The sequence below is a fragment of the Mustelus asterias genome, chromosome 6 (assembly GCF_964213995.1).
Source record: "Mustelus asterias chromosome 6, sMusAst1.hap1.1, whole genome shotgun sequence".
In the NCBI taxonomy this organism is placed as follows: domain Eukaryota; kingdom Metazoa; phylum Chordata; class Chondrichthyes; order Carcharhiniformes; family Triakidae; genus Mustelus; species Mustelus asterias.
In genome coordinates, this window is record NC_135806.1 from 25483209 (window position 1) to 25495458 (window position 12250).

The 12250-nt window shown below is 44.4% G+C and overlaps 1 protein-coding gene across 1 annotated transcript in view; it reads right to left on the reverse strand.

Annotated features, from left to right (window-relative positions):
- Positions 1-12250, reverse strand: part of frem1a (Fras1 related extracellular matrix 1a) — a 270213-nt gene that overhangs the window by 32270 nt on the left and 225693 nt on the right. Inside the window, exons 29-31 of the mRNA XM_078214133.1 lie at positions 11434-11578; positions 2530-2659; positions 76-148 (exon numbers count right to left, since the gene is read on the reverse strand). Of these exons, the coding sequence (XP_078070259.1) occupies positions 76-148; positions 2530-2659; positions 11434-11578 (348 nt within the window). The remainder of the gene's footprint in view (positions 1-75; positions 149-2529; positions 2660-11433; positions 11579-12250) is intronic.

A 12250-nucleotide genomic window follows, 5' to 3' on the forward strand; every position in this document is an offset into this window, starting at 1 on the left:
CCAATCACTATGGTATCTAATGTATCATTGAGGCACCATCAACTCCATTCTTCATCTTTAATAATTATTGCCTACCTGGATCAAACTGGATAAGACTGGCAGAACTATGAGTAAAATCCTTTCCAACAGAGGCTGAAATGCTATTAACCTAAACAGAAATGAAGATAGACAGAATAATAAACAAGAGGAAAATATACCAACAAATATACAACTCTAATAGGCAGCAATTCCATATAAAATAATGAGGATCAGCTTGATCAGGTCAGCAGAGTGATGGAAATCAGCGAGCAGTTATATATCGGAAAATCAATCGATCATGAAGGTGAACGTGTACAGGTTCTGGAAATCTGGATGTTTAGCTTTTGACTGAACATTCCAGCGTATATTTGAAATATAAATCAGAAATCAAGACCCCAATATTCACTGGGGGTGGGGGGAAGAGTTGCACAGGAACATGATAGCATGCTAACCTGTCAAGGAAAGGACACAATGGGCCAAATTCTCTGACGTCATCCACGGCTCGGATTCTCCAATCCCACTGCAGCGAACAGAGATTTGGCTGAGCACCAAATTCTCCGTTCTCGCTGCAGCAGCAGCGGGGTGTTAACAGCCAGCCAATTCCAGCCAGCGTTTCAATCAAATTTTGTGGCAGATCATTGTAACTTTTTTCTTCTTTTCTACTTTCTACCCAGCAGCAGCCAAACTGAGAGTGGTAGAAGATCACAGCTGTGCAGCCTTGAGCTCAGTCCTCGACAAACGGTGGAGTGGGTGCTGGGAGGGAATAGAAATTAGGGTTTGGGATGAGGGGTGGCCATTGATTATTGGAGAGAGGACATTGGAGATCAATGTTTGAGGTAAGGGAAAGTCAGTGATTATGGGAGGGAGGTAGAAATTGAGCCTGGGGGAGATGTCACCAATTGTGGAAGCGAGAAAGCTAAACTTCAGAGCTGTATTTTATTCGTCAAGGGATGTGAGGGTAGCTGGAAAGGCCAACATTCATATGAAGGTGTTGGTGACCTGCCTTCTTCAAGTGGTACAGTCCATATGGAGCACGCAAATGCACAGTGCTGTCAGGAAGAAAGTTCTACGATTTTGGCCAAGTAATAGTGAAGGAACGGTGATATAGCTTCAAGTCAGGATGGAGTGTGATTTGGAGAAGAACTTGCAGACGGTGATTTTTCCTTGTGCCTGGTCAGGGAAACTGCTGTTGAAACAACCTTAGTGAGTTACTGCATTGTACCCAGCAGGTGGTACACATTGCTGTCACTGTGCGCCAGTGGTACAGAGAGTGAAAGTTTAAAGCGCTGGATGGAGTGCCAGTCCAGCAGACGGCTTTGTTCTTTAGTGTTAGAGATGCACTGCAAATGGAGAATATTCCATCACATTGCTGACCTGTGCCTTGTAGATGACGCACAGGCTTTGAGGAGTTAAGAGCAGAGAATTCCCAGCCTCTTGAACTGCTTCAGTAGCTCTTATGTGGCTGATCCAGTTATTTTTGGTCAATGGTAGCTCCCAGAATATTGATGGTGGATGATTCAAAAACAGTAAAGCTATTGAATATCAAGGAGTAATTGTTAGACCATCTCTTGTTTGAGGTGGTCACTTGTGAGGCGGGAATGTTACTTGTCACTTACCAGCCCCAGCCTAAATGTTAGCTAGATCTTGAAGCTTTGAGGCATGGACTGTTTATTTATCTGAAAGATTGCAAATGGGACTGAACACAATGCAATTATCAGTGAACATCCTCACTCCTAACCTCAGGATGAAGTGAAGGTCATCGATGAAGCAGCTGGAGGTGGTTGGACCTAGGACTCTGTCCTGAGGAGCTCCTGCAGCAATGTCCTGATGTTGAGATGATTGGCCTCCAAAAGCCACAGAGAATGCAACAGGAAGCCATTGTGCCTCATGCTATTGTTTATTTTTTAAAAGTTGCCATGTCTGGACATGTTCCTCTTATCTCCAGAGCACAGGTCCCTATGTATAGCTTCTGGCTACATTGCAAATGAATGAACCATATTGCAAGTCTGACTTTTTTTTAAATCCATGGGACATGGGCATCGCTAACTGACCAGCATTTGTTGCCCATCCCTAGATGCCCTTGAAACTGAATGGCTTGCTAGGCCATTTCAGAAAGCAATAGAGAGTCACACGTAAGCCAAACCAGGTAAGGATGGCAGATGCACTTCCCTAAAGAACACTAGTGAACCAGATGGGTTTTTTCGACAATCGTTTCACGGTCATCAGTAGATTCTGAATTCCAGATATTTTTTATTGAATTTAAATTCCACCATCTGCCGTGGCGAGATTCGAACCTGGGTCCCCAGAACATCAGGTGAGTTTCTAGATTAACAGTCTAGCGCTAATACAACTAGGCCATTGCCTCCCGACTGATAATCTTAAATTCGGTGCAATAAGATGCTAATACAATTCTTAGCACACTACGAATGGTTGAGCAAGTGCTGTCCATAGTGGAATCATACTTAATGTTAGACATTATGTTCTGAGTTTGGTGCAATGAGAAAGACTTACCTTTATGCCAATAAAGGAAGAATCCATTGAGTATCCAGTCCGTAGGACTTTCACAGAGAACAATCCTACATCTTCACAAACTTGGTACTCTGATTCCACCATTTCTATATGAGACCATTTGAGATCAAGTCTGAAAAATTGCAATATATACTTTAATGATAATTAGAATGTTACAAATTTATCTAGAGAACGGCACAGGCTAATTCCTCAAAATAAAATTCAATGAAAGGCACAACACTAAAAAGTTCTGTGGAACAAAGGGACCTTGGCGTGTTAGGCCATAGATCTCTGAAAATGGAAGGGCATGTTAGTAGGGTGGTGAAAAAGGCATATGGGATACTTGCATTTATCAATAAAGGCACAGATTACAAAAGCAGGGAAGTCATGTTGGAGTTGTATAGAACTTTAGTGAGGCCACAGCTAGAGTATTGTGTGCAGTTCTGGTCGCCACATTACTGGAAGGATTTGATTACACTGGATGGGATTCAGAAGAGATTGACTAGGATGCTGCCTGGAGTGGAACATTTAAGTTACGAAGAGAGGTTGGATAGGCTTGGGTTGTTTTCATTGGAGCAGGGAAGGCAGAAGGGCAACCTGATTGAGGTGTACAAGATTGAGGAGCATGGACAGAATGGATCAGGAGTAGCTCTTCCCCTTAGTTGAAGGGTCAGTCACGAGGAGACAAGTTCAAGATGAAGAGCAGGAGGTTTAGGGTGGATGTGAAGAAAAACATTTTTATCCAGAGGGTGGTGACAGTCTAGAATGTGCTGCTTGGGAGGGTGGTACCTCCCAAGCAGCACATGGATGAGCACTTAGCCTTGAATGTTATGACATGCTATGTGCCAAATGCTGGCAAATAGGATTAGGTGGGAGGTCAGATGTTTCACAAATGTCAGTGCAGAATTGATGGGCTGAATGGCCTCTTCTGTACTGTAATCTTCTATGATTCTAACTGGATAATTGAGGATCCTAAGCAAACTAATTATAATGTGTCCGTGACTTTAAAAATAAATCATTTATAGGGTTTGAATGTTGCTGGCAAGTCCAGCATTTATTTATTGTCCATCGCTATTTGCCCTTGGGAGGTACTTGATACACCACCAATTAAAGCAAAGATAAATATTGTGAATTGAATTTCTGGGCATATTAACAAATCACAGCTTTATGAAATTGCATTTACTGCACCCACCATTTCAAGAACTTCTGTTACAAGAGAGTCAAATATAAGTATGGCACACAGCAAACAGTTAATACTACAAATGGACTGAGTCAAACTTTAGAACCTATTGATAATCGACTGAGACGGTTCTAAAACACCAAGTAACAACTGGTTTTAATATTGCAATATATATCTTGTTTACTGGAAGCTCCCTTGCCTGTAGTTAGCAGCAATGTTTCACTGAAAAATACTACATCAGCACGTTTGCAAAGTGTACCACCTAGCGTGGCATTGGCTGCCTATTGGAATAGGAAAGGTTGAAGATTCTCACAGAGAGGCATGTTTGTGTGAGGAGCCAAAGTGGAGGTTAGTAATGTGACAACAGAGTGGAATCCAAACGGTGGCTGCAGTGAAGCATGGAAAGGATAATCTCAGATTAAAGGATGATGGTTGATACTGCAGGTTGTAAACATATTTTGTCTCAAGAAATATGGAACATAAAAAACAAAAGTAAAGATGTCCCAATGTGAAACTTTAATGAAATTCCTCATTTCCTATCGTGTGCACAGTTTTGGGCTCCACGCAATATGAAGCATATTGAGGCAAAAGGTGGGAGGGGCAATTCTCTGAGCTTCTCAGACTGCTGGTGGGAATCCCGATGCCCTGAATTGGGGTGTTGGTCAAAGATCGGGATTCAACTGACCTCCGCCACCAGCCCCAATCAGGTTCCAGCTCGGAGGGTGGGTTTCCTCCCAATGCTCTGGTTTCCTCCCACACTCCAAAAGTATGCAGGTTAGGTGGATTGGCCATGGTAAATTACCCCTTAGTGTCTCAGGAGGTGTAGGCTAGGGGGATTAGCCATGGTAAATGTGTGTGGTTACGGGGATAGGGTAAGATGCCCTTTTGAAGAGTTGGTGCAGATTCGATGGGCTGAATCGTCTCCTTCTGCACTGTAGGGATTCTATGATCATCCCCTCAGACTTTCTTGCCCTCGACAATCCCAGGTACCTTGGGAGTGATTGAGGATGTAGGAGTCATGGCACCTCCCTACAATGTACAATTGTGCAGGATTTGCTTTCAATGGGCACACACTAACTGCACGTTGATGGAATGGAACCATTTGCAGTTGATGAATATCAAGGGCTGCTGCCAAGGAGGCCACATAGCCACATGGGTGTAGTCTATTACTCACTGCACTCTTGGGAACACAGATAGCTGCATAGCCGGTGAATCTCTGAGACTGACTATCCTCATCAGAGCAAAGTTCTCATGATGGGCTTTCCTGTGAAGGCCATTGGTCACCTCCTGAATACACTGATGTGTTGCTGACTGAGAAATGCCCCACAGGGCCCCAGCTGCTCCCTGTAAAGATCCAGAGGCAATGAAATAGTGTGCTACCATCACCTTCAGTGCCACTGGCAGGGAGAAGCCATCAAACCTACCTGGTGTCAGGTCTTTTCAGAGCAAGTGGCAGACCAGACCTCTGGACAATCGCAGTCTTACCCTGCACTGCCTCTCACTCATTTGTAGAAAGGAGACTCATGGACGATAGACCCTCAGTGTTGTCAGTCATCTCCACAGTCTGGGTCTCTGCTCCTCAGCCTCCTGTCGATGCTGATGCCCCCCTGCCCATGTCCTCGAGGCAGTGCCTCCTGCTGGAGCTGTGCACAAAGACTCCTATCCTCTGTAATAATCTTACCTGAGTCAATCCTCTGTGACCAATCACCCTTTATTTACAGTGTGTTTGAAATCCCGTTCAGCAGCTACAGAGTACAGGCCAACCCCAAAGTCTTTCGACTGCCAGCCTGAGTGGAACCAGCTGGTCTTAAACCCTCGTTGCTCCTTTCCTATTGGGAGAGCCTCTACTTGCCTATTAGGTAAGCTTGTATTCTATGAGGCCCATGGAGAGATCTATTGATGATTCCCCATAGCCACCACAGCATTCCTCCCCCTCAAGGTTCTTCCCCCACACCGCCACCACAGGCGGGACTTTGATGATGCTAGCGATTAACCTGGGTTGACTGGAGACAGGACCAGATCAGGAGAAGCAAAGTGGATTGGAGACCTTTGGTTCAAAAGGGAGCCTGACTAAAGCCACTGACTATGGTTCTTCTTGAGATCTCGTTTCAGTGGGAGCACTGTTCCCTTCCGCTTCCATCTCGGAATCCATGTCCTCATCACCCAGAGGGGCAGGCAGAGGGTGGACTTCCATTCAAGACTCGACACTGGCAGCAATCATCCCCATGGGTGGTCAGAGGACTGAACTGACATGGTGGGTTCCTTACTCCTGAGATGGTCCATGTGCTTTGTGATAATTTTACCCTGCACTTGGACCTTATAAGGCATGTTTTCTCTGTTATGATCCTGGGTACCCAACTGGGACTTACCCAAAGTTCCTCACATGGACTGGGTCACCAGTTTTGAACATTCTTTCTGCCCTTACAGAATCATAGTTCATCTTCTGGTTCTCTTGTAGGGACTCCACCGTCCCTGCCAGGTTTGGGAACAGTAGATTTAATCTTGTCCGAAGCCTCCGTCCCATTAACAATTCCACTGGGGCGATTCCTGTCGTTGTTTGAGGTGTAGTCCTGCAGTCAAATAAAAATTGCACCAATTTGGTCTCCATGGGTGCAGCAGGTTGCTTTTTCATGCCAAAGTTAAAAGTTTGCACTGATCATTCAGCTAGCCCATTCAATGATGGGTGATTGGGTGGTGTCCTAATGTGATTGATCCCATTGGAAAGCATGAAGGTGTGAAACTCGGTGCGAGTACAGGTGGTGCCATTGTCAGAGAGAGGTATCCCATGTGTGCAGAAACTTTAGTTTCTCAATGGTAGCATGGGAAGTGGCAGAACTCTCTAACCCACATGATCTGACTAAGTCAATAATGCCTGAGTCAAGGCCAGACCACCATTCATAGCTTTTGGCTTGCAGTTTCATCTTTGAAATAGCAAGGTGACTATGGATGTCAGAGGGACAAATACATGATGTCATCCTCAATACTGAGCTTGTCTTTCTTTGTCCAGTAGTGTGTCATTTTATCTGAGGGCTGTCCTCTGAAGCCCCAATGTAATATATATGTTTTAATTTAGGTAGAACTGGGTCCCTTTTGTCTTGCAAATACTGGTAAGGTGTCCGGAAATTTGAGGATCATCACGACCTCTTCCACAGCAGGTAGCGAAGCTGGGCTTATGGGCAACAGAAGATGACTTTGTGCATCAGAGTTAGCTATCTAGGTCCCAGAGCAGTGCTTTAGGAAGTATTCGAAAGCCACCAATAACAAGGCCCAACGCTGTATCTGGGCAGAGACAATGTATTGCCTTGTCTTCTTTAAAAAGTCCGAGCAATGGTTTTTGATCAGTTACTATGATGAAACATGGGTATTGATGGAATTTTCTAATGCTGAAGACAACTTCCAACTCTTCTTTCTCAATCTGGGAATACCTCCAAAGGGGTCCGAGATGCATATGCAATACGCTCCTTTGTTCCATTTCTCCAGTAAATGTGCCAGTACCGCCCCAATCCCATAGTGGGAGGCATTGCATGTCAAGAGAAGGTCCATTTTGAGGTCAAAATGGGTCAATAACTTAAAGGACAAAAGTTATTGTTTAATGCTGTTGGAAGTCTCCAGCTGTGGCACCCTCCAAGACCACTTCCGTAGGAGGACATGCAAGGGGGACAGCATAGAAACTGAATTAGGAATAAACTTCCATAATAATCCACTAAACCCAGGAAGGATTTCAATTCCTTGGAGTTGTCATCTCCTGAATGGTCCTCACCTTGTCTTCCACCCAATAGTCCAAATAAGTCACAGCACTTGTTTAGAAAACATATCCCTTTTCAGGGAAAATGGTGCCCCATCGTACCCATTCCCTGACCTCTGATAATCATATCAAGACCTCTTCCAGCTTTGCTAGGTGTCCGTGTTCCAAAATTCCTGTGACCAAGACATCATTTAGGTACATCGCTACCTGAGGCAACCCTTGGAGTATGTTCTCCATGACCCATTGAAAAATGAAGCATGCAGATGAGAACCAAAAAGTGAACGTTTTTGTGTCGGCCTTTGGGCATATTAATTATCATGCACTTTCGGGAAGGCTTGTCCAATTCAAGTTGGAGATACGCGTAGCTCATGGCCAACTTCAAAAATGTTTAGTCCCCAGTTAACCTGACATACAGGTTTTCAATCCAGAGCATGGGGTATCTGTCAAGTTTAAAAACCCTATTGACAGTAAGCTTATAGTCTTCACAAAGTCAAACTGACTTATCCAGCTTCAGGTCAGGAAGAACAGGTGAGACCCACTCTGCGAATTGTACGGGTCTTATTACATCCACCTTTCCAGGCATTCCAGTTCTGAGTCTACTTTGGAACTGGTGTCAGTCTAAAATACTCAAGTGTAGCATTGGAGTCAATGTAGATCTTAGCTTTGGCTCCCCTTCGTGGAAGATTTTGGGGTACTTATTGATGACTTCGTACAGTCCCCTGCACCCAGCCTGAAGATCTCCAGTCAGTTCAGTCTGATGTGTTGGAGCCAATCTCTCCCATAAGGCTAGGCTGAGTCAGAGTTGAGCTGACTGCTGCCTGTAAGTCACTAGGGTCACCATTGTACCCTTTATCTGCAATGGTACCCCCCTGTAGGTGGCCAGCCCGGCCTTTGTGCTTTCTATGTTCAGGAGTTGAATACAAGCCCAAAGGCAATTATAAGTCTGCTTGCCAATAACGGAGACCGCAGCCCCTGTATCCACTTCCATTTTTGATGGGTGGCCATTTAATAAGAACTTTAGTATTATGGCAGCAGCCTTTGTCGTGGAGATGCAGTTTAATTGCATTGCCCCTGTTCCTGGTTCTGGACGTACCTGCAAGGTATGGTCCGGTACTGGCCTTGGCCATTTTTCGAAATAGCATGTGTTTTTAATGTCCCCATATCTTTGCCTCATTTGTGTTCTCCTGGAGCATTTGTGATATACCACAGTCAAGCATCTATGGCCTTCTGGAATATACTCCCTAGCAGTCTGAAGGCTGTCCCTGACCTTCCTTGATTACCTGGTGATGCAGCTTGCTCCACTGCTGTAAGGGATTCTGAGATATTTTACCAATACCATCACTCTCAGTTGAAGGTTAGATGTTGTGAGAGACCCATTCCTTCCCAATCAGAGGACGCTACTATGTGACATCCCTGATAGTTCCTGACCTCCTTTCTTTGCATTCTCCAACGATAGAGCTATATCAATGGCCTACTTCAGATCCAAATTGGGTTCTGCCAATAGTTTTTTGGACTGTCCGTAACATGTCATTCAGAGGTGGCCTGAATTCACAGTGCTCTGGCAATTTTATTACCTGGTCAAACAGATTCCCCAGGTGTTCGCCCTGCCGGGTTCAAGCGGTATCGTTGAAATATTATGGAAAGTTCCGAATCATAATAGCCTGTAATCAAGTCCACCAATTCATTAAAGGTTTTGGAGTTAGTGGCATCCAGATAGGTCAGGCTTTTTATTATACTGAAGGTTGGAACCCCCCACATGCCGTCAACAGGATCACTTCCTGCTAGTAGTCACCCTCAATATTGTTAACCCGAAAAAAATAACACATGCGCTCTACATATCGAGCCCAGTCTTCTGTGCTTGCATCGTAGGCTTCAAGTCTATCAAAAAAAGGCATTTTTCTTACCGGAGGATTACTGTCTTGACAGTAAAGATGGTCCGGAGGGAAGAAAAAAACTCATTTTACTCCTCATCGCCAATGTAATAATCTTACCATGACCATCGCCCTTTATTTACAGTGTGTTCAAAATGCTGTTCAGTGGTTAGAGTGCAGATCAGCCCTGAGTCTTTCAAACGCTGGGCTGAGTGGAGCCAACTGCTTTATATGGCCCAGTGCTCCTTCTCTCTTGCCGATCCTTTGCTCACCTAATCAGGGACCTTGTATTCTCTGAAGCCCACAGGGAGACCTATTGATGATCCCTCATGTCCATCATAACACCCTCCTTTGTCTCCAATGAGGACTCATAGAAAAGCTCCCTGGACCACTGGATCCATTTCACTTTTGCCTCCTCTCTGAACAGATGTATTGAAGACCAGAATGATTAAAGAGTGCTTAAAACAATGGTGTGAATAGGAGACCTATAGGAGAGGTTGGGAGCTAAGCTTTGGCATCTTAGATCGCATTGTTCCATGTGTGATCTTACACTGGCACTCTAGTACACACATAGAAGTTAGTAGCAATTAATTCAACAGATATGACATCTAAAGCTCTGTATGGGGTGAGAACTTGTGAATTATATCATTGAAACAATCTGGCTCAGAACTCCACTCATTGACTTGTTTTCGCATGATGAATCAATGGGATCCATTTGGCCACTGATGGATGAATGGCATTAATTGTTAACTTGCGACTCCCCTTCAATGATGAGATGGCCCAACTGATGCAGTTGTGCCCCCTTCACCCCCCAAGGCTGCATTACTGTCATCCACGATGTAGCATTTTCAGTTTTGAATGAAACTTTTTAGTTGTGCTTATCCCTCTAGAAATTCAAATTTAAAAATATGGCTTGCTGTTACTTCCAGGGCAATGGGGTGTCTGTCCTGTGTAATTAACCTGGGTTCTGTAGCAGCACCAATAAATGAGTATGTTTTCCAAGAAGAAGCCCCAGAGTCCAGCTTAATAGTTTTCCCATAGTTCTGAATTCTGACTGTGAGGTCCTAATAGCCCCTGGACACTCTATCACATGCGACTCCTTTCCATTTCACAGCAGGAATGTTTGCAAGCTGTGACTCTTGCCCTATTATTTCTGCACTCAGAAATGTTCTTACAGATTTGCTCTTCGAACTCCCATCCACTATTTGGATGTCTATGTTACACTCCTAGGAGTATGGCTGCTCCTTTTTATCTGAGTTCAGCCCATATGGACTAATTTGATGCTTCATTTAGTATAACATCCCATAGAATTTCTACAGTGCAGAAGGAAGCCATTCGGTCCATCAAGTCTGCACCAACTCTCCGAAAGAGCATCTTACCGAGGAGCACCTTCCCCCACACCTATCCACCCAACCCCATCCCTGCAACTCCACGCATTTACCATAGCCAATCCACCTAACCTGCTCATCTTTGGACTCCCTCCTCATTGCTGCAATTCATTCTTTAATCATTAATTCGACAATCCCCACCATCTTTATCCCTCTTTCTTTCCTGCCTGAAAGCTCTAAATCCAGAAATGTTGAGCTGCCATTTTTTTTCCTCTTCAAGCCAAGTTTCCATTATATCGATGATATCATCCTTCCATGTGTCTGATGTACCCTCAGCTAATAGATATTATTTACCATGCTCTTTGTGTTTACATATATACCTTTCAACACTACCAAATTCCTGTACAATACATTCTTTAACCTGTGCTTCTGTCTTTCACAGGGCACTCACTAATTTCCCATGTTCTGTTCCCTGCTCGGAATTTACCTCCAGGTTCCCATTCACTCATCAATCCAATTAAAATCTCCCCTCCAACAGCACTAGCAAATCTCCCTGTGAGGATATTCATCCCGGTCCTGTTCAGGTATAGTCTGTCTGACCTATACAAGTCCCACCTTCCCCAGAACGGACCCCAATACCTCAGAAGTCTTGTGTCCTCCCAACACCAGCTTTCCAGCCACATGTTTAATTGCTCAATTCACATTCTCAGCAGAAAATTCACAAGTTCACTCACTGTTGGTTAAATTGAGCCAGAAAGTTACTGAAATTTACACATATCTTACATCTGAGGAACAGCGAAGTTTCCTGTAGAATCTGCAACTTGAAACTCCAAACTGTCTGATGTTACTTCTGAAGAAGGTCTTATGATGTAAATGATGCGTCTGCTGTTCAGGTCTTTCTGCGTGAACTTATTGTGAATGAATCCCCCTAGGCAGCAACAAATCACAAGATCAGTGCATCTTTTAAAAGTACATGAGAACAGCATGTCAGTCAGTGTTTCATCAGTTAATGTGATACCTTGTGATTGAAAATAAATAGAAGATTGCGAGTAATGCATTGCTAGCGTGTTTTCATTTTACATTCATTGGGGCGAATTTTCCCATTCCACCCCCCACGGGAATCGGAGCAGGCGAGGGACGGACCCCGGAAAGGTCCGGTGACCTCGGATGGGATTTTCCAGTTTTGGGGCGAGCGAGGCAAGAAAACCCCGCCCATTCAAATGTAGGATGTAGACTGACAGTTGCCTGTCCCTCACTGCCTTGAGAAGACAGTCCATGGAGACTTCAATGAATTAATCCCTGCAATGAGAGGATTCTCCAATGAGGAGCATGGACCGAGACTCTCTGGAGTGAGAAGAATGAGAAGTGATCCATTGAAACGTATAAGATTCCCAGAGAGTTTGACAGAATTGATGCTGACGGGCTTTCTTCCCCCTTGGCTGGAGAGTGTCGAACTAAGAGCAGAGTCTCAGAACAAGGGGACAATTGTTTTGGCCTGAAATAGGACATATTTCCTCACACAAATACAAGGTAATATTTGCATCACATAATTGCAAGGAATTGACCATTTACAAGAAGAAAAGACAAGGCTACCCCGTTG